This window comes from Marmota flaviventris, chromosome 4 (assembly GCF_047511675.1).
Source record: "Marmota flaviventris isolate mMarFla1 chromosome 4, mMarFla1.hap1, whole genome shotgun sequence".
In the NCBI taxonomy this organism is placed as follows: Eukaryota; Metazoa; Chordata; class Mammalia; order Rodentia; family Sciuridae; genus Marmota; species Marmota flaviventris.
In genome coordinates, this window is record NC_092501.1 from 69,181,650 (window position 1) to 69,205,392 (window position 23,743).

The 23,743-nt window shown below is 37.4% G+C and overlaps 1 protein-coding gene and 1 pseudogene across 1 annotated transcript in view; one reads left to right on the forward strand and one right to left on the reverse strand.

The window, feature by feature from the left end:
• The window catches only part of Ankrd22 (ankyrin repeat domain 22), a 35,324-nt gene that overhangs the window by 6,657 nt on the left and 4,924 nt on the right, over window positions 1-23,743 (forward strand). Inside the window, exons 2-3 of the mRNA XM_027949231.2 lie at window positions 18,271-18,462; window positions 22,539-22,646. Coding sequence (XP_027805032.1) covers window positions 18,271-18,462; window positions 22,539-22,646 — 300 coding nt within the window. The remainder of the gene's footprint in view (window positions 1-18,270; window positions 18,463-22,538; window positions 22,647-23,743) is intronic.
• Window positions 8,024-8,629, reverse strand: LOC114103496 (adenylate kinase 4, mitochondrial pseudogene; annotated as a pseudogene).

Consider the following 23,743-nt stretch of genomic DNA (forward strand, 5'->3'; position numbering starts at 1 on the left):
CTGAATCACTAAACTTAAAGCAGATCATGTCAAAACTCAACTGAGGTTCTCATCAAACAGAATAAGATTCAAAGTCTTTACCATGATCTACAAGGCCTATGTTCTTTGGTCCCCAAAGCATTTTCAATGTCCTACCACTCTCCTTGCCCTTGCATCCACATTGACCTCTTTTGTAGTTCTAGGGAAATGCAATCCAGGTCCTATGTCAAGATCTTGACAATTAAGTTCTCTTGACAATTAGTTCTTCCCTGAGAGCTACTTGACTCTGTCCACTTAAAACATCACAGATCTTTGCTTAAATCTCACCTAAGATCTAAGATGGGTCTTGAAAGAAAAGTGACCACAACACTCAGAGCGACCAAGAGAGCTTTATTGCAGCAGTGCAACAGAGGAGAAAAGAGAGAAAGAGAAAGAGAGAGCGAGAGAGCGAGAGGAAGCGCGCGCAAGAGGAAGTGCGCGCAAGAGAGAAAGACAGAGAAAGCAAAAGAGAGAGCAAGAGAGAGAGGGGCCCTGCAGGAGGGAGTTTTTATAGCCCAAATCTCATGAGGTCTCTGGGTCTGCAAGCTGCCTTGTTGGCACAAGGGGGGTTAAGTGTTCGGCCTTGAGCGGGGGCTTGGGTGTTTGGGCTTGAAGCAAATAGTTGATGAAGAGCCAGACACAGGGTTTGAGTTGTCAGGTCATCCTGCAGCTAACTTTATTTGGCATGCCCTGCAGACAGCTTACTCAGCCTGTCCTGCACCTAACAGGTCTTATTTTTCTCTATGTATCTATTCTTTTATAAAGCATTATCAAGTATTATAATTTTAAATTATCAAGTATTGTAATTTGAAATTTTTTTTCTGGTTTGTTAGGTCAAGCTATTATGATTTTTATGATTTCTAGTATGGTAGCTGCTATTGATGAAGGTATATTGATACCTTCACTGTTTTAAATGTCAGTTTAATAAACATGTATCTACCTTGTAGAAAATAAAAGAGTGGATTATGTAGAAGTTATAAGAATGTGAAAACTAAAATCTTTGTTTCTCTCTAAAGAATTTACCTAATCATAAAGCCAGACACAAAATTATCCCAATCAATCACCCTTGGGAGAAATTCTTGAATATAGGCAATTCCTAATTTACAACAGCTCAGTTTTCATGCTTTTGTGGCCAAAATTATTTTAAATAGACTTCAAAGTAATAACCAAAACTCATTTGTGACACCAAAATAATCCAACTAATTCTAGCACCAATGTCCATACCCTTTTCTGGCTAATTGATATCACTAAAAACAGATTTCCTCTGAGGCTCAGGCAAAATTTGGGGGAAAGCTTTACTTTCAGAGATGTCCATACTGGTATAAGCAGTTCAGCTATTTCTAGATGATTAAAATAATATCAAATATTTTCCCAGATTTTATTTATTTCTATTAGACTTGGAGCAAGTTAAAATATGATTATGTTAAATAACATACAGGTAATTGTGAACATGCTGTGTGGCTTATGCTACCATAGATATTTCTTAAATTTTAGTGCCTGGAAAAGTGAAATGGAGACATATGGTTAGAATAAAGGCACAAAAAGTTGTTCCTAAAATTTCAAGTTTCCAGATTTTTGAATGCTCCTTAGTTAATATGATTTTAAGAGTTTCAATGTTATGTTATGGCTTTACTTCTGTTATGGGGCCTTATTTCTTTTACCTTTGCAGAGATTCTCAATCCTCACTATGCATCGGAATCACCCAGGGAACTTTCAAATACCACCAATGACTTCACCTTATTCCTACAAATTCTGATTTAATTGGTTAGTTGTAAGCCCTGGGCCATGTCTTAAAATGCCCTACACTTAGCCATGGTTGATAATCAGAGAGAAAAACACCAACAACTAGTAATATATCACATGATATATTACTTTAAAAACCTCAACCCTTCTCTAACCTCAGTTCTCAGCCAGGTCAGGTGGATTTGTGTACCAATCAATAAATAATTTTTATTCATATTCATGCTCACCACTACAGAAGTCTAACTTTAGGATAGTTGTAATCCCGTTAGGTAGATTAAACTTAAACCACTGGAAAAAGTCCAATGAGCTACTTGAGGTTCTATATACTACCTACTTTCTGTTAGTAGGTGAGATTAAAGAGAATTCTTGAAGATGAGCTGGGCCAGATAGCATAGTTTGAAAGGCAGAATAGTTGCAAGCAAGGAGTCCAATGGTAGGAGTGAGGAGACTGGCCTGATCAGACCTGTAAAATCATGTAAAAAGGCGATAGTTTGTGCACAGTTGGCCCACCGAAAAAAACAGAAAAACATCATGGACACCTCCCCCTCTAGGAAATGAGGAATATTCCCAATTTCATTAATGATCAGTGCAATTTAACAAGATGATGTGATAGGGAGTGCCTTGGACTGGGGGATGATCACTTTAGATTGAATGGTCATGAAAAACCTCTCTGAGGAGGTGACACGTGGGCTGATACCTAATCTGACCTAGCAGAAAGCCAGCAATGTATCTCCCAAGTAAGTACAACACCCGAGGACAGAAGTAAATATGGAAGAACTGGAATGCGGTGAGGCAGAGGGAGAGTATAGATGAGGTTGAAGAGAAAAATCAAATTGTGAGTGCGGTGTATTAATTCTGTGTTGGTTCAAAGGTTGTGCAGAGCACAGCTGTAGGAGCCACATTCACAGGTTAGCCCATGAGAACTCTTGCATGCTAGGTAAAAACTCCTGCTCTTCAGTCTTTTCCTCACCCACTAGTCTATTTCCTCAGCGTCTTTACTGATAGATGGTCTTGGCCAGGTGTTGTCATGCCCTCCCTCATTGTGGTCATTTCCCTTTACTCTATGCCCACCATAACCATTTTTTTTTTTTTTTGACCATGGTTCAATTTCTTGATATCTTCGACATCTATTGTTGCTGGTGACACTTTCTCTACCTTCCAGCTTCTGTCAACCACCCTCCAGGACCCCCTTCCACCTTTCTGAAGCACGCTTTGCCCTTTCCTTCTGTCTCCTGACGTCATTCTTTATGACCTTAATATTCACAAGCCTTCTCCTTTTCAACCTCTGTCTCCAAATAAGCACTCATTCCCTTTCCACACAGCTATTATTCTTGACTTCTCATCCCTGGACAAATTGACATCTCTCATCATAACTTTTTTTTTTTTCCAAGCAGAAAAAACTTTATTTCTATCAAATTGAAAAGTATCAATCTTCAAGCAAGATAACCAAAATGATAATAAACAGAATATGAAATATAAAACAGATCACAGGATTAGGTACTTTTAAGCGCACACACCCAAATCAAGATGTTATCAGTCATCATAGGGTTCTTTTTCTCAATTTCTGATAGAAATGAAAAAGTAAAGTGCAGCTCTTTTTGATGTTACTGGTTTCATCTTTCGACTTTCAGCTCTTAGTGTCAGAGGCTCATTTTAGAGTTCTTTTGCTTAATTCAAGATAGAAATCATGAAGGGACAAAGCGATGTCATTTGAGGGAGGCTTTATTGGGTTCAAGCAAGGGAGAACTTGAGGTAGGGTCTCCAAACTGCTCCAGACAGGCGGAGCAAAGCTTATACCGCCAAAAAGAGGGCGGGCTTGCACAGGCGCAATGGGCTTCTGCAAAACTCTGAGGACGGCTGCACCCATCTCGTCAGTTCTTTGCTTTCAGCGCCGAGGTTTGCACACCGCCAACAGTGGTTAGGTACTTCAGCATTTCGCTTGCTAAAGAGGTGGAGGTGTTTTATACCGCCAGCCCAGTGAGGTCATATATCGGTCAAGTTCAAGCCTATTTATTGCTTGTGCGGAGGTTGAGGGAAAGCTTGGGGGAGGAGTCAGCATCTCCTGAACTTGGTCAGCCGTGGAAACTTCTTTTTGAAAGCTGCTCTTTAGGCAGGAAACCTTGGTGGGTGCAATAAGGGCCTTCCCTGCCCTGTCTCAAAGATGGCCAACACCTGTCACACCGAGGTAAAGCACTCTGACTAAAGGCAAACACACCCTGTAATTTCACAGAACAATAAACCAGAAAGACAGGTGGTCCCTGGGTTAGAAAACAGACTTGAACTTGAGAGGGATCACAGTGAAATGTTGTAATTCAACAATTTCCCCCCTGAGATCTGTTCATCTTAAAAACAGGAATATGTGAAAATCTGTAGTATAGATTCCCATAGAAGTAGAAAATCTCTTAAGCCCCATTATTCCTTGGAGCTTACATGAAGGCAGAATTTTAATTTTTTTCCCTTTATTATTCTCTAAATTGTGAATACAAAGTAGTTTGTTCCCCAGGGAGCATCTCCAGGGTGGGTTGTTCCTTTGAAGTTTCAAACAGGAAATCTTTTATTTAGCAAATGACACTGTCCTAGAATGAACTAATTGTTACCAGAGGAAGGAATTCATCTGCATACCATCTTTGTTCTTTTGGAAATGTTTTACCCTGTTTCTTTCATACCCTACCCCCATCAAATTAAGAAATATCCTGAAGCATATGGATAATGATATTTATTCTGGCAAGAATTGTGCAGATTTCTACAAGAAAGATAAGTATGACACTTATGACAATTCTTAATTTTAATGCATTTCCATAGATGCAGGAAGCAGATTTTTTGTTCATAGTTGAAATACAGCTCCATGGTTTCCCAACATTTAACCAGACTGGGTCAGTTAGATATAGAAAGGATTGATAACTTATGACCAGAGCACATTCTCATATTTAAGTCTCCATTACTGGGGCCTTCACCAAATAGACCAGAGAGTTAATAAAACCGTAGGAGGATAGAGAGAAAGCCACTCATACTGTGAACAGGAGACCTTCTTTATTTCCTGCCTGACAAATCATCTGCAGCAAGAAAAGACACTGCCTGTTATATTAAAGGTAAATAAATGAAATTCACGGGGTGTACATGAATGCCTGCTGAGGTTCCATAATCCAGCAGCGTATACATGAGACACACGCCCTTTGTATACCCAGTGTGCAGTTGCCACCATAACACACTGATTGCCATTCCTAGTCTCATGACCAGAGGATCAAAGCAAACATTCCAGGAGCAAATATATTGTTTCACCTAGTCATGAGGATGGGGAACACTAACCAGGGAGAGGTATTAAAAAGGCTCTTTGGAATATCCTGATGAATCCCTAGAGGTATATGAAAGAAAGCATATGTTTAAATAAACAGGAGTTTTTCAGTTTTAAAACATAAGAAGACCAGATAATTGAAATAATATTATTACACTGTTATACTGGGTAATTCTTGAAGATTTAATTAGGCAATGTGTTTAATGCACTTAGTATGGGAGAACTACCTAGAGTGACTATACCTTAACACATTTGAAAATATATAGTCTTTATGATTTAAACAAAGATCCCCAGCAGGCTAAAATTATTCAAATAACTAAAATCAGGTTGTGATGAATTAAAATTTATAAAGACCTTATTTATGGATTTGCACAGGCATCTTTCTACCCATCTCAGCATTTAGTGTTGCAGGAAAAAAACACAGCAGTACCTCTAAGAATTCTCTCTCACTAAAGGCTAGTCATTCTTTCCCCTTCCCTACCAAACATAGGGATATGACCAGGGTGACACTGGAGTTAACTTGAGCTTGGCTGCTGGAAAGTGGCAGAGGAGAGATCCTTGGGGAACGAAGACAAGACAGGAAGCAGATCTCCCTAGACTATGGACACAGTTGTTGCATGACAAGCAGATGGTGGGACAAAGTGGGAATCCGGCATTCAGAACCATGAAAATGCATAATATATATAGGCAACAGTATAATAGTCAAGAGTTGTCCTTTGTTAGATGCTTGACTACTATTTCATTCCCTGCTATCACTTTCCCAAGGATTAGTTTATCATCAAGATCTGCTTGCAGGTATGAGCCAGGGAATGATTTGCTTTGATCTCAAGGTAGAAAAGGGAGTAGGTTTTGAATATCTCCAAGAAGCCCAGGCCTATGGGCAGGCACTATGGTTAAGGATGCCTCAATGAGATTGGCTCCTCCACAGAGTATTGTGGGCCAAGTTCCTTCTGTTTATAGATAAGGACTTTGGGAGGAGAAACAAAGGCTCACACTCTCTTCCAGTAGCTTCCTTTACTTAAACAAAGGGTGGAAATAGGAACAGTTTCACACACTTTAGTGAACTTCGCTATTCTTGACAGGAGGCCACAAGCAGAACTCAGCAGTGTCAGTGCCCTGGGTTGTTTGGAGTAAGACACAGATATCTAACATTCAGGAAAAAACTCATGCTTCTCAGTCTGGAAAACCTGTACTTGAATCCTACCTGCAGTGTTCATTGGTGACAGGAGCCCAGACAAGATGCTTCACATCTCAGTATAAGTTAATTTCTTTATTTATCTCATATGATGCTAGAAAGATTGGTTGAAATGTTAATAAAGGTCCTAAAATTATTTTCACCCAGTAGGCCTTGAATAAATGGCATCTATCATAAGTCAGTCTCTGTGTTGGAGGATAAACACAGCAATATTATCAATGTCCAAATAAGTGGAAAGCAAACTCAATTAAGAGCTGGGTAGAATCACAGAATGTAAAGTTAAATCAGAATCTTAGAGATCATCCAAACTTGTTTTATTTATTTTAATTTCACATTATTTACTTTAATGTGAAGGAACTGCATGCATGGCATTAGAAGGAAACCCAAGAAAAGATGTTCCATTAATTTTACTTGTGTCAAAATATTTTCAAGATAACTTTAATTTTTACAGAAGAATTTAAGGGAAAAGTAGGAAGTTTGTTGAAGAAATAGATTTTTAAGGACATTGAACATGAAACAAGCACCATATTTCAGTAACCATTGAAAAGTTTCTCTCTTATTGGTGTCATCTAGCAAAGGACCCTCAACAGCCAGACAATCCCAGTGGTAGGACTACTGTTGGAACCCAGTGGCCTGATACTGTCTTCTTTTGTTTAGAGAGAGAGAGGAAGATGCGTTTAGAGAGAGGAGGATGGAGGAGTAGGGTATGCATCAGGGATCAGGCCATTTCTTATACCTCTCCCCCAAATTCAAAAGTCAGCCATTACATTGGATCATCTGCTAAGCACACAGGGAACTAGAGAAAGAAGTTTTAAGATTTCTTTCTGCTTTGAAAAAGTGCACACTTTCCTCGTTTGAATTATCCATTAATTTATACCTAAGATACAAGCTTGCAACATTTAGGTGAACATTAGGTTTCCCAATATTTTTAAAGGCTTCCCCCAAACTCTTGGGAAGCAAATTTTTTCACAGTAAGAGTAGAAGTGCAAGCCCATGAGAGTTGGACCAACAGTTTAAAACCCTCTACATGGCTCAGGTCTTAGTGTATTGAAGAGATTTAATATAGTCTCCCATCTCTCGATGCATACAAAGAGGAATTTAAGAGGAATAAATGCAATAACTATCTGTAGTATTTAATAGCCTAGGAAGATGGGAAACAAATGTAAGAAAATACAGTAAAAAAAACTGTGTCAAAAAGGAAGGATACTGTGGAGCATGGATCCCTGGAAGAAGGCATCTTCAGTCCTACCAGGATAAATGAGTTGAGGACACTTGTGATTAGGCTACCATAGAAACAACATGGCCATCCCCCTGCCCCTCCCCCATCCCCCCAAAAAAGAACAGCTAGAGTTCAGGTCTTACACCATTTGAAATCCAGTATATATATGTATTTTTTAATTGCAAAGAACTTGACATATGTGCAGAGATACTTTAAACATTGCCGATAACCCTTTTTTGAAGGGTGGAGAGGGCTTCTTCATTGAACTGTGTTCCCATTTGTTTTCCTATCAGTTCACCTTTTAAACTAGAAAAGATGCTGCAAACCACTGCTGATAGCTTCTCACATGGACACAGCACCAGCATTACACAAACAACGACTGAATGAATGACCGTGTCTTGCTGATTCTTCCTCTGGACAGGCTCAGTGTGCTTCTTTGGACTGAATAGTTGTCTTCCTTCCGGCTTCCCTTCTTCCCTCCCTCCCTTCCTTCGCTAAGGATTGAACTCAGAGCCTCGTGGATACTAGGCAAGCACTCTACCATTGAGCTACACCCCTAGTCCTGAATAGGTATGGTCTTATTGGAGAACAGTTTGTAAACATAAGGCCAGATTGTATTAGTTTCTATCCCAGAACTACTCTGTTCTTGTATAGTTCAGTGACTGGCTTTGCTAAGTCTTTATACAGTCTTAGACCACGGTCAATCACTTCAGATTTAACATCTTCCTAATGAATGATTCATGAGAAATGGCATCAATCCCATGCATAAGAGGTGGGTTGAAGTCCAGGTTATATACAGTGCCCTTAATAGGGATCCAATGATGGCTGAGACAATCTTTAAGTGTTTCAAATGGATTTCTCAAAATCATCATTAGATCCAGGGCCTCTGCCTGTACTAATGTCCTCTGAACATAATCTATTAGCCAGTGCTGACTGCTCCTGGCATCTATCCATGACATCATTCAGCATGTGATCACAAGATCTGGAATCAAAAGATTTTCTCTAGGTACTGCTTTGCCACATCACCAATTTTTGTGTTGGCTTTGAGGTTCTCCCACAAGAAGTGGCCTCTGGAGAGATGCTGAAGGCCTAAGTTTTGGGAGATCCTCTGGCACACAGTACCTGTTATGGTTTGAATATGAGGTGTTCCCCAAAAGCTCATGTGTGAGACAATGCAAGAAGGTTCAGAGGAGAAATGATTGGGTTGTGGCAATCTGAAGCCAATCAGTGAATTAATCCCCTGATAGGGATTAACTGGGTGGTAACTGAAGTGGTAGGGTGTGGCTGGAGGAGGTGGGAATTGGGAGCATGTCTTTGGGATATATCTGGCAAGTGGAGCTCTCTCCCTCTGCGTCCTGATCATCATGTGACTGCTTCCCTCTGCCACACTCTCCTGCCATGCTGTTCTGCCTCACTTGAGCGCTGAGGAATGGAGCCTGCTTCTATGGACGAAGACCTCTGAAACCACAAGCCCTCAAATAAACTTTTCTTCCCTACAATTGTGCTGGTCAGATCTTTTAGTCACAGCAGTGAAAAAGCTGACCCCTTCCTTGATCTGTGGCCTGAGGATGACCATGTTCTGGAGTTTGAAAGCCATGGCCTTTGAGAGAAGGGAGGTGGCCAAGCAGGCAGCACAGTGACCTGAAGTGTTTCTTGCCCTCTGTCTCTGGCACCTCTGCTTACGTGGGCTCTTGGCTGTTGTCCCTACAGGAGAAAGGAGGGACTTTATCCATCTTCGCATTTGAACTGGTCACTTTTCCTATTAGATCCCATATTCTACTCTGCTCTAATCCCTGTGTTTTTCTATTTGCTTGTTTCTTTTTTGTAAAGTCAGTTTGTCTCCATCTGGCCAACATGGGGCATTCAGTCTGAATCTCATGGAAAACCATTGTCCTCTCACTTCCCTGGCTGACAGACGTGTTTCCTAGTCTTTACCCTTTGCCCCTTCACTCCACCCTTCCTCGGCCATAGGTTTGCTGAAGCAAGTCACAGAAAAGCAATATAAAATCAGCCAGCTGTAGCTTCTCAGTGTGTTTCTACAACCTGATGCTTAAAACCATTTCATACTTTTATTCCTACTTTTAATTATGACTGTCCCAAATCTTGCCCATTATGTTCAAGAGTCTCATCTTCTTGTTCCAGTCACATCTCCTATATCATTAAATATTCATCTAAACTCAATGCTCTTTATCTAGCTGTATCTGCTAATTTATTCATTTATAATAAATATGTATTAACATATATTATGAAGACCAATTGTTTTACTTTCTGGCAAAAAAAAAAAATTCATCCAGTAAAATTCTTTCTACCTCATATATCTATCCATGCTCCCTTGCTTTGGCCTTGGACCGGATTTGTCCTTCTAGGTAGTAAGGCCAATTACTCCATTTTTGTTCTCTGTCCCAATATTTCTTCACTGAGTAGTTATCTACTGCTTTACAACCATCCCTGCCCATCTTCACTGGTTTCTTCTGTTTTAATAATTATAAGAGTTGCTAACTCTAATTGAGGGTTTAATATGAACCAGACCTGAACTAAGTGCTTTATCTGCACAATCACATTTAATTCCTTCTGTGACCTAATAAAGAAGGAATGATAAGGAGATCCAGGACAAAGTGTTTAGGTAAGTGTTCCAAATAACATAGCTGTTAAGTTGTTGATTTCAGATTGGGTCACAGAAAATTTAATTTCTTTTTTGTAAATTTTATTCTAATTTGTTATATATGACAGCAGAATGCATTTCAATTTATATTACACATATATAGCATAATTTTTCATATCTCTGGTTGTACATAATGTAGAATCACACCACTTGTGTCTTCATATATATACTTAGAGTAATGATGTCCATCTTATTCCACTACTTTTCCTACCTGCATTCCCCCTCCCTTCTCCTCTCTCCCCTTTGCCATATCTAGAGTACGTCCATTCCTTCCATACTCCCCCCATCCTATGAATCAGCATTCTTATATCAGAGAAAACATTTTGGCATTTGGTCTTTTGGGATTTGCTTACTTCACTTAGCATTATATTCTCCAACTGCATCCATTTACTTGCAAATGCCATGATTTTATTCTCTTATAATGCTGAGTAATATTCCATTGTGTATATATACCACATTTTCTTTATCCATTCATCTACTGAAGGGCATCAAGGTTGTTTCCACAGTTTAGCTATTGGGAATTGTGCTGCTGTAAATATTGATGTGACTGTGTCCTTGTAGTATGCTGTTTTTAAGTCTTTTGGATATAAACCAAGGAGTGGGATATCTGGATCAAATGGTGGTTCCATTCTCTGTTTTCCCAGGAATCTCCATAATGCTTTCCACATTGGCTGCACCAGTTTGCAGTCCCACCAGCAATGTATGAGTGTGCCTTTCCCCCTACATCCTTGCTAACACTTATTGTTGTTTGTATTCTTAATAGTTGCCATTTTGACTGGAGTGAGATGAAATCTTATAGTAGTTTTGATTTGCATTTCTCTAATTGCTAGAGATGTTGAACATTTTTTCATATATTTGTTGATTCATTGTATATTATCTTCTGAGAAGTGTCTGTTCAGTTTCCTGACCCATTTATTGATAGAGTTATTTATTTTTTTGATGTTAAGATTTTTGAGTTCTTTGTATATTCTAGAGATTAGTGCTCTATCTGATGTGCATGTGGTAAAAATTTGTTCCCAAAATGTAGGCTCTCTATTCAGCTCACTGATTGTTTCTTTTGCTTAGAAGAAGCTTTTTAGTTTGAATCCATTCCATTTATTGATTCTTGACTCAATTTTTGTGCTATAGGAATCTTATTAAGGAAGTTGGGGCCTAATCCAACATGATGGAGATTTGGGCCTACTTTTTCTTCTATTAGGCATAGGGTCTCTGGTCTAATTCCTAGGTCCTTGATCCACTTTGAGTTGAGTTTTGTGCATGGTGAGAGATAGGGAGAGGTTTAATTTCATTTTGTTGGATATGAATTTCCAGTTTCCCCAGCACCATTTGTTGAAGAGCTATATTTGCTCCAATATATGTTTTTGGCACCTTTGTCTAATACAAGATAACTGTAATTATGTGGGTTAGTCTCTGTATTCTCTATTCTGTACCATTGATCTACAAGTCTATTTTGGTGCCAATACCATGATTTTTTTTATTACTATTGCTCTATAGTATAGTTTAAGGTCTGGTATAGTGATGCCACCTGCTTCACTCTTCTTGCTAAGGATTGCTTTTGCTATCTGGGTCTCTTATTTTTTCCAGATGAATTTCATGACTGCTTTTTCTATTTCTATGAGAAACGTCATTGGGATTTGGATTGGAATTGCATTAAATCTGTATAGTGCTTTCGGTAGTATAGTCATTTTGACAATATTAATTCTGCCTATCCAAGAACAAGGAAGATATTTCCATCTTCTAAGGTTTTCTTTAGTTTCTTTCTTTAGCATTCTATAGTTTTCATTGTAGAGGTCTTTCACCTCTTTCATTGATTCCCAAGTATTTTTTTTTTTTGAGGCTATTATAAATGGGTAGTTTTCCTCATTTCCCTTTCAGAGAATTTGTCACTGATATACATACAGAAATGCCTTTGATTTATGGATATTGATTTTATATCCTGCTACTTTGTTGAATTCATTTACTAGATTCTAGAAGTTTTCTGGTGGAATTTTTTGAGTCTTCTAGGAATAGAATAATGTCATTGGCAAATAGTGTTAATTTGAGTTCTTCTTTTCCTATCTGTATCCCTTTAATTTCTTTTGTCTGTCAAATTGCTCTGGCTAGTGTTTCAAGAACTGTCTTAAATAGAAGTGGTGAAAGAGGGCATCCTTGTCTTGTTCCAGTGTTTAGAGGGAATGCTTTCAATTTTTCTCCATTTAGAATGATGTTGGCCTGGGGCTTATCATAGACAGCTTTTACAATGTTGAGACATGTTCCTGTTATCCCAAGTTTTTCTAGTGTTTTGAATATGAAGGGATACTGTATTTTGTTCAATGCTTTTTTTTTTATCTATTGAGATGATCATATGATTCTTGTCTTTAAGTCTATTGATGTGATGAATCATATTTATTGATTTCCGTATGTTGAACCAACCTTGCATCAGAAAATTTAATTTCAGAACTTGTATTTATAAATACATGACAACACACAGCATTTTGCTCTCAAAATGTGCAAAATGTTGACTATACCCTGTGTAATCACTAGCTTTCACTAGCAGCTTTCCTTGCCAAACTTACCAGAGAGTCCTCTCCAATCACAGTTTCTAAATCTTCATAGACAGTGTACTGAAGCTCCTGTATTCTGCTTTGTGCCCTGTCACTGTATGAAAACTAGAAAACTGATCACTGGGTAGCCATTAATTTTCAAATCTAAGCCTATGTTTCTACTTGAAACTTCCCTTTTTGATCTCTGGGTCAAACCTTTTTCAGGTTTCTCTTGAAGCCACAACTTTTTACCTCTTAACAGATATTGCTAATCCTAGGTTAGTCTCAAGAAAGTATCTAGATATGTAACTGAGCTCCAGCAGGCCAATGCTGAGGAGGACTGATCAATATCTTGAGAGTGTAGACTGTAGCTTAACGTTGGGTGCAAGTCTCAAAACCAAAGTCCCGCACCCAGAAGATGTTTTTTTCCTGGTTGATTTTTAAAGCTGAAATAATTGCAGGCAGAATATATGCATTCTGCAGTTATTCCCCTTAGTTTGGTCACTGACACTGTGTATGGCTTAGATATTAGGTGTCTCCTGAAAACTCATGTGTGAAGCAATGCAAGAAGGTTTAGAGAAATGATTAGATTATGACAGCCTTAACCCAATCAGTGGATTAGTCCCCTGATGAGAATTAATTGAGAGGTAGCTGAAGGCAGGTAGGGTATGGCTGGAAGAGGTGGGTCATTGGGGGCTTGCCTTTGGGGTATATATTTTGTATCTGGCAGTTGCATTTTCTCTCTGCTTCCTTGATCATCATGCGAGTGGCCTCCATCTGCCAAACTCTTCTACCCTGTTGTTCTGCATCACCTTGAGCCTGGAGGAATGGAGCCAGCTATCTACGGATAATTGAATCCATGAGCCCCCAAATAAACTTTTCCTCCTCTAAAGTTGTTCTTGTTGGGTCTTTTAGCCACAGCAGCAAAAAAGCTGACTAAAACACCCCATCATTTAGGAGCTGTGTGACAGTGGGCAAAAAAGATAATCTTAGTTTAATTTGTGCAAAATGAGTCTAATAACACTACTTATGTTACAAGGTTGTTGTGAGGGTTAAGTGAAATTACTCACCTCAATAAATGTGTGTTCCCCTTATAATTTGCTTGTTTACTTGTCAAACACACATTAAATGCCTGCATAATGTCAGGCACTGTGCAGGATTCTGGGGGAAACGATGATGAATAAGTACAGACACAATTCTTGTCCTCATGTAAACTGGTGTCTAATTGTAGAGATTGCTGTTAATAACACGTCTTACTTAGTCCAGCTGCTATGACAGACATGCACTGGGTAATTTATAATCAATAGGAATATGTTGGCTCATTGTTCTAAGGCTGGTGTGTCCAAGATTGAGGCTGGCATCTGGTGAAGACATTCTTGATGCATCATTCCAAGGTGGAAGGGCAAAGAGAGAACAAGAGGGACACAAATGTATCCTTTTACAAGGAACCCACTCCTGTGATAACAAACCCATTCCTAAGATAATGCATAAGCCATTCATGAGGGCAGTGTGTCCCCATGATTCAACACCTCCCTTTAGGTCCTACCACTCAATACCATCATATTGTGGATAAAACTTCCAGTGTATGAACTCTGGGGGACATAGTCAAACCATAGAAAGCACAAATACCATTACTTACTTGCATCAAGGCCGTGGATAAGGGAGTGGTAGGTTATATAGTTGGAAAGACATGAGATTTTAAGTAATCATGTGTATCTATTTGAGAACAGCATTTCCAGCACCTTCAACATTTATCATTTCTTTGTGCTGAACCTTTGAACTCCTCTCTTGTAGTTGTTTGTAAAATATATGACAAATTATTGTAAACTATAGTCACCCCACTGTGCTGTACAAAATTTGAACTTACTACTCCTAGGCCACCAGTATGTTGAATTTCCTGTCTGTTGTCAATGGTTTTCTAACATTGAGCTGCCCCCTGCTGGAAATTGAGAGTTCATAACAGCATAGAATCTTGCTGTTGGTGCAATTCCTGTCAACTTACTTGCATGTTTCAATGATCCAGGAAGATACTTTATTTATTTATTTAGTTATTTATTTAGTTAGTTAGTTAGTTATTGGTGCTGGATATTGAACCCGGGGCCTTGTATAAGCTAAGCAAGTGTTCTATCACTGAGCTAGCCTCAGCCTCAACACTTAACTTTTCATAAACAGAAACTTTGTTTTTAGACTATAGGAAGCCCAGGAAAGATTAAACATAAAAGGTTAATATTTTAAGTAATAGTGCTTAAGTGGGATTGATAAAAACTTCAAAGCACCTGGTGATTCTCTCAGGATAGCTCTCCACCTTTCCCTCTTTGTCTTTTTAGTTAATTCTAGTAAAGATTTCAATGAATCCAAAGAAAGAAGTCTTGATCTTGGAGGTTGTAGTCCAGGTAGGCTACACAGATGACCAAAGTGAACAAGAAAACCGTTAAATACTGGTTATTTAGTTCCCATGGGGATGTGAACCAAGTGTTAGCAAAACTACACATTTTTAAAGAAAAAATGGAAAGTCAAATTAGTACATAAAATATTTACAAATTTGCATAAATAAATAACTGCAAGGCCACATGCTTTTCATGGTAGATCATCAGTTTCCTAATAAGTAACTATTAGTAGCTACTACTATTATTAATAAAGCTACAATTAAATTTTCACTGGTTTCTGATGAAAATTTTAAAGAGAAACAGTCAAGGGTGATGCTACATATATGCAGTCCAACCATCTCAGGAGGCTGAGGTGGGAGGATCACTTGAGTCCACAAGTTTAAGACCAGCCTTGGCCACACAGTGAGACCCTGTCTCAACAATAACAAAAGGACAATGAAATGAATTTTTCTGTACAGATAAATTTACTCAATATAAAGGACTGACTCTTCCCATGATTATATCATCTCTGTGTATTTTATTAAAACATCCTGTTCTATTTATTTATATTTTTTCTGCCATGCTAGGCATTGAAGCCAGTGCCTTGTGCATGCCAGGCAAGCACTTTACCACTGAGTTATATAGCCAGCCCTATTTTTATGTTTATGTTAAAATGTCTTTTGTGAAATGATATTATTAGTTCTGAAGCATTTAATTGGCAAAATTAAGAATTGAGAACTTTACATCATCTTGTTGCATTTAGTTTTGTTTTATTTGTTATTAAAATCCAAATGACTGGGCATTGCTATCAAGACCATAAAAATTCATTGAAAAATTTTAAGCACTATTTGTGTCAGGATAACCTTAGACTCCAGCAGTGATATGGAAGATGCATGGATTGTGATTCAAGTCTCGGAAGTCATAGAATGTGAAAAATCAAAGGAATTTTTGCCTTGTTATTTTATTTCATGTCCATGGGCACTAAGATACACTCAAGGAAAAGAATTATCCATGGTTACTTAGGGAGTTAGAACAGAGCCACAATTACATTCTGTTTTCCCAATACCAATACACAGTCTTTCAATTGTTCCAGTCCTGTCTGTGTCAGTCAGACAGTACTGAGACACTGATGTGTCCACCTGAATGGTGGGAAGACTTTGGGTAATAGAATAGGCGATTTGTATAATTGAGCATTTCTGTTAAAATTTTCAACCCATGTGTCATGCTTATTGCATTTTGGGGTACAGAAGTTTGTCTCATAATTGTTATAAGTTGATTTTCCTTTATTTTTTTTCTTTCATGAGTAGGCCTTTAGCTTTAAAAGTTTATTACAGGGCTGGGGATGTTGCTCAATGGTAGCATGCTTGCCTAGCATTTGTGAGGCCCTGGTTTCTACCCCAAACACTGTTTTAAAAAATATATATATATGTATATATATAATATACAGACACACACATATGTGCATTTGTATGTGCTTATATAAAGTAACGTTTTATATAATATACATAGAAAGTAATACATAAATATAATAATATATAAAGTTATATATATGCATATATATTTATGTAAATATATATATATATATATATAAAGTTATACATCTGCATAATATATTGCACACATACATATATATTTGGCTATGTTAGAAACTGAGTTGCTTGGCAAATAGATCCATTCAAGTTTGTCACTGATCTGTTTTAACTTCTGCAGGTCTTATATACTCAACTATGCTTCAAAATTGTTTTCTTAGGATGGGAGGTGTAGCTCAGTGGTAGAGCCCATGCTAGGTTCACATGAGTCTCTGGGTTCAATATCCAGCAACATATACACATATACATTTAGTTGGCAAAAATATAAAATATAAAATAAATCAAAAGCCAAAAACCCTCAAAACTACATTATTTACTGTGTTGTCTGTATGCATCCTGTTTTCCTGCTGGATGAATTGATTCCACATGGTTAAGAATAACATGGTTTATACTATCTTTTCCCTAGCACCTTTAACTAGTATACAACAGAGGTTCGTAAAACAAAGACTGACTTGAAAAGCAGTAATTCCTTCTATAAATTGAGCATTATCCCTGTGACAGATACATTGTATAAAAACAAAAAACTTATTTTATTATCTTTTTTTTAAACAAAGAATTTCTCCATAAAACCAGTCTAAAAATATTTTCTTTGCCTACTGCATGCCCCATGCTGTACTGAATACTGGGGATACGGTGGTGAATGGGATGGTCATAGCTCTGGTCCCCACAGGTTAATAGCTTAAGTTTCAATGCAGTGCTGCCTCAAAACTCTCTGATGTATGTTATTCTAAAACATAGGATTGTAAATAAGTGAGAGAAGAGGTACAGTTATGTCAGAATCTGTGAAGGAGAAATAGCAGGTGCTAGGAGTCAGGAAAGACTTCTTGGATACAGTGAAAATTTTATGATGTGAAGGTTGAGTTAGGAGTTAGGTGAACGCTGGGGGAGTGTTTGAGGCAGGAGAGCAGGCAGGGAAGAGGCCCACAGGAAAGAGGTGAAACATGGGTTATTTGAAGAACAGAAGTCCAGAAGGGCTGGAGCAGAGGGGAAAGCTGGCAGGATGAGGCTAGCTAAGGACTTGCTGCCTGTAGTGCTGTGCAGAGCTCTTCATCATGCTTTTCAGGAACAGCCTCTAATCAGTTGTAGGTAACTATAGAAACTGGTATTTTTATATTATTTTATATTATTTGTCTTTTTCACTGTTCTGTGTTCCTTGAGCTCAGAGCCAGGTGATTCTTTTTATTTTATTTATTTTTTTCTTGTTCTTTTTCTTAGTGCTCCCTCTACTCCTTCCTTCCTTGTGCCTACTTCAGCTTTAGCAAGATCCTGCTTTTCTGCAGGACTATTTACTCATGACCACAATGTACAATTTCCTTACTGAGTTGGATTGGTAGAATTTCATTCATTTTTTCAGTCCTTTGTCTGTTCCCTATTTATCTAGCTTCATGTGCCAACCAATTTAGGAAAATGGAAGAAGTTCCTTGGGTGTGCTTACACATGTGCTAACTTAAGAAGAGGCACAGCTGAGACAAAAACAAAACAAAACAAAACAAACAAACAAACAAAAAAACTAAACTAAACAAAGAAACAAACAAAAACTCATCTATTTGACAATATATTACAATTTGAAAACACTGCAAATTTAAGTGGTTACCTGATGATGTTTGTGTATGGGGTTAATTATGCTAATGTTTCAAGAACAGTTCCTCTGTTTTTCCACTCAGCCCATCTGCCAGGCGGCCTACCAGAATGACTTGGGTCAAGTGTGGCGTTGGGTAAGAGAAGACAACTGCAACGTCAACATTCAAGATGGCTTCAATGGAGACACCCCCCTCATTTGTGCTTGCAGGCGAGGGCACGTGAGAATTGTTTCCTTCCTTTTAAGAAGGAATGCTAATGTCAACCTCAAAAACCAGGTGAGGCTGTGACATATGGTGGGAAATATAATTGTCACCATTCCGGTCTCTTCTAGGTGATGTCTTGTGAATGTAAATTTTTCATTGCTTATAGCTCCTTATTAACAATTTAACAATTCTTTTTTGCCTTACTTTAGAGAGACTGACACATACCAAGGACATATTATTTGGCTAAAAAGCAAAATAAAATGTAGTTCAACCAGCAAGCATATTTTGTGATTAATTATGTCTTTGTACTTCTGAAGAGAAAGAGAATGGCTCACTCAGTTGTCTGGAGAGAGCTTCTTCCTTTCTTCTTCTCTTCTTCCCCATCCTCCATTTCCCCTCCCTGTCTTTTTTCTTCTCTCCTCTTGCTCACTCTTATATAAGTAATTGAAAATTTTTTTGGAAAAGAAATATTTATTTTGTGATGTTATTTTATTTGTTAGATTTTTACCTACTATGTTAATGCCCTGTTCTCCAAAAGACACTATAGTGTTCTTATAGAATGAAAGAATACTATTGAGAAATTTGCTAAGGAGAAATAAGCTCATGACTTGAAGCTACTTGAGATCACACAGAAAATGTGCTTACAGCTGCAATGTTACTACCTTGGGGTCTTCAGGACCAAGGAAGAGCAGCATGTGTGTCTTACTGTCAGTATTCTTTTAGAACTTCTTCTGAACATCTAGCATCATCATATACTAAAGGCAACATTTAAATTAGACTAAATAAATATCTGCAGTCATTTTTTGCAATAATTATAAATGTCCTGAATCATATCATATGCATTCAATGAGAAAAGCAGCTCATAGGGACCCACTTGCCCCTTCCATATCAATTTAAAAACTAGCTTATTGGGAGAAAGTAACAATGTGTTATCAGAAAATTGATCACTACAGGAGTTTCTTGCTTGTGCTTACCATTTTCTATTTTCTTTTTTTTTTTGGCTTGGGTGTTCTTTTTAATTTTTAATTTTTCTTTCTTTTTTTTTTTTTTTTTAGGTTCTGGGTATCCAATGCAGGGCTAGGCAAGTGCTCTAAGATGGAGTTACACTTCCAGTTCTGGGCTAGTTTAAAAGCAAGTCATGACTATGCTCTGTCTGATAGGCAGTTTAGTACAGTGTGGGACAGGATGTCCCTAGAACACAGTTGAAGAACCAGGTATATAAAGCTGTTTTGAGCAGTTCCACCCAAAGTCAGATTCTGTGAGTTTCTGTCCTCTTTCAAGAAGTGTGCTCACGGGGAAGCTGAGGGAGGGAGATATGTGACAGCTCAGGGTGGGCTGAGGGGGCACCCTTATCTCTGCTCTGTAAAAAAGAACCTCAGCCAGCCTGCTGGGGTCTGCTGGTATCATAAGTATGAAAAGGACTTCATGGCATAGTTTAAACTAATAGACATTTTATCAGAAGAGTTTTGGTTTGTAATTTCTACTTTTCAAAATGTTTCTAATGGTGTTTTAGTGTTTAATATTTTTTATTTTCCCCAGATATTTAGTCTGTGTTCATTAATAGTGTAAACCAATACTTTTACATTTCTTAAGTCTGTTGATAAATTATTTTCAGAAGTACTAAACAAACAAAGATCTTAGTGATTGAGAAGCAGATGCCTATAGAAAACACTGGTTCTATGGAAAACAGATTGAATTAAATTAAAACATAAAGATACTTTTTTGGTCTGCAAATTAATCAGGATTTAAAAATAAAATCAAATGTTGACCAGAGAGAAAGTTTAAATTATTATTATCTTATTGGAGCACAATTTGGCAGTACACAATACCTTTCATGCTAAGGAGTCATTGGAAACTTATGCAAAAGATGAATTAGAATCGTTGACAAAGATTTGTGAATGAGGATATCCAGGCAATGATATTTATAAAAATAAGAGATTAAAAACTTGAAATGTCCAATAGATAGAGGGTTTGCCTAAATCAATTAGAAAAGCTCCATTCAGTAGGAAGCCATGCAGTCCTTAGCTCCTCTTCCAATAGGGGATTAATATCTAAGATATATAAAGAACTCAAATAGCTTAACACCAAACAAACAAATTAAAAACAAAAAAAGCAAAAACAACACCCTAATAACCCAATTGATAAATGGGCAAAAGATATAAATAGATGAAATACAAATGGTCAACAAATATATAAAAATATATTTATAAAAATATGTATATAAAATATATACAAATATATAAAAACATGTTCAGCATTCTTTGCAATCAAAGAAATGCAAATCAAAACTGCATTGCTATTTCATCTCACTCCTATTGAAATGGCATTCATCAAGAATACAAATAACAATTGCTGGTGAGGATATAGGGGAAAGGTACACTTAGCCATTGTTGGTGGGACTGTAAATTAGTACAACCATTTTGGAAAACAGTATGGAGATTCCTCAAAAGATTAGGAATATTACTGCTACAGGACCCAATTATCCCATTCCTCAGTGGTTATCCAAAAGAACTCAAATCAGCATACTATAATGATACAGATACATCAATGTTTATAGCAGAGCAATTCACAGTACCAAGTTATGGAATCAGGCTAGGTGCCCATCAATAGATGAGTGGATAAATAAAATGTGATCTATATAATGGAGTCCTAACTAAGAATGAAATTGTATCATTTGATGGCACTGGAGAGTCTCATGTTAAGTGAAATATGCCAGACTCAGAAATAAACCAGACTTAAAGGCTGAATGTTTTCTCTGATGTGAAAGTTAGATGGGGGAAAAAAAGACAAAAAAGGGGGGGATCTTGTGAAAATAGAAGAGAGATCAGTAGAGTAGAGGTTGGAGGCCAAGGAGGATGGAGGAGAAGAGGGAAAAGGAAAGAACTGGGGAATGAGGTTGAACTAATTATGCTGTGTACATGTATGAATATATCCCAATGAATTCCACTTTCATCTATAACTATAACACACCAATAAAAAAATAAATATGTAGAAGGAAGACCAATAGAGTAGAGGCAGGAGATCAGAGGAAGGGAGGAAGAGAGGAAATGAGGAAGTACTGGGGATTGAAATGGAGTAAACAATGTCTTATGAATTTATGAATCTGTCAAAATGAGCTCCACTAATATGTATACGTATGACATACTAATAAAAACATGAGCAGTCAGTCAATCCTTGCAAACATGTAATTAAAAATATTAATGGCATGGAAAATGTACATATTCTAAATGTGCATCTCTAAACTGGAAAGAAGCAAGATATGATTTTGAATATGCAATATGATTCTATGTTTTAAAATTCTATGTGTATGGAATTGACAACAACCTTGATAGAATATAGCATAATGTCAAGAATTAACTCTGTACTATTTGATAATGCATAATTCTGAATTCTATCATTCTAATCTTCTTTACTCTCCAGAATGTTTACAGGTAGCATGTATACCTTAATAATTAGGAAAACAAGAGTTTTTATTTAAGAATAGAGCTACCTCCAAGTAGAAACTCACTTCTCTTTTCTCTCCTACATTCCCTTTCCTTTTATTGATTTGAATAGTGTTCCAATTATACCATAGCTTTTTTGCATTATACTTATTTGTACATCTTTCTGGCCACCTTTGATTATGAGCCCCTGAGAGTTCACATTTTATATACCACCCCTCAAAGCTTAAGTCCACCACCTGATAAATCTTGATATATTCAAATAATTAAGTTATGTGCATTCTTGTCTGTGTTCATGAGGGAACACGGAAAAATTGAAATGAGGTTAAGATTTTCCTGTAAACATATCATCAAATGAACAATTGTCCACCATAGTTGATTAAGGATAACTATGGCATTACATACTAAGTTCAGTTCTATATTTGTATCTCAATATATTTGTCCCTCAAAAACTAAAATGAATGTGAAAATCTAGACTTCAATGATTTCTAAAATGCATCTTCACCTCTGTTGTTTGTTGTTGATCTTTGTCTTTCCTTTAGATTGGACTGTTCAATATTCTGGTCAATGGAAATCCAAGTTTATTAATCAGACAAGCCCTACAGAAAGAAATGCCCTGAGTACCATAAAAATAAAAAGCATGAACTTTTTGATGTAGTAATATGCAAATATGAAAAGTGAAATGAAGAGTTCTTTTCTTAATTGTAGAAAGAGAGAACCTGCTTGCATTATGCTGTGAAGAAAAGATTTACCTTCTTTGATTATCTGCTCATTGTCCTCTTGATGCCTGTCCTGCTTATTGGGTATTTTCTCATGGTGAGTACACTTATTAGGGTACAGGAAAAATGAATAGGAGAACTATGCACGATATGCAAGTTTTGCTAGGCCAGTAAGATATTGTAAAGAAATAATAACAAAATAAGCTATTGGTTTGTACATGTGCTCCTTGACGTTTGATGATGTTACATCCCAATAAACCTCTCAAAGATAAAAACATTATAAGCAGAAAATACATTTAATATACCTCACCTACCAAACATCACATTTTAACCACACCGTACTCTGTAGAGTACGGGTCCTTGGACCCCTGTGACCGTGTGGCTGAGTGGCGGCTGTACCTTGCTGTTACTGCTCAGCATCATCAGAGGGTATCATGTGCATATCACCAGCCCAGGAAAAGATCAAGATTCAGAATTCAAAGTGTGGTTTCCTCTGAATGCCCATCATTTTCCCACCATCATAAAGTTGAAAAATCCTAAGTTGAACCACTGTGAGTTTTGTAGAATACCAAGCGTATTCTACGAAAACCATTTCCAATATTCATGCAATGCTAACTATGTAAAGTGAGAGAAGGTAGCAAAAACAGTAGACCAATGGTAAAATAGTCTGTGAAAGATTTATCTATAAAAATAATTTAATCTTGACTTAGTTTTATGTTTTATCTGAAGGAACTACAAAATTCTGAAAATTTAGGGGAAAAATCCTATTCCTCCTACTCTCTTTCTCTCTCAGTGGAATTTGTATTTTTGCACATCTCTTTATGAACTACTGACATTTAAGGACACATCCTGATGATGAGATAGAAGACAGTTCCTAAGGGATTTGCACCAAGGAGCCGACAAACACAGAAGATATTTATGGAGAATTTGAAGCCCATCTTTTACCTTGATGTATTGAATCATGTTTAAATGGGAATATAGTTGGTGTAGGAATGTATTCATATTATGAGAAGAAGATGGAGTTTGAGGGTTTTTGTTTTACCTTCAAATATGGTGACAGCTGTGCACTGATTCTCCACCCCCAAACCCCCACCCCTGCTTCTCTTGTAGCCAGTTCCACCTTTGAGAGATGACTCAAAAGATACATCATTTATTCCAATTAAATAACCACCTTTCCCCCCTTTCTGTAGCTAA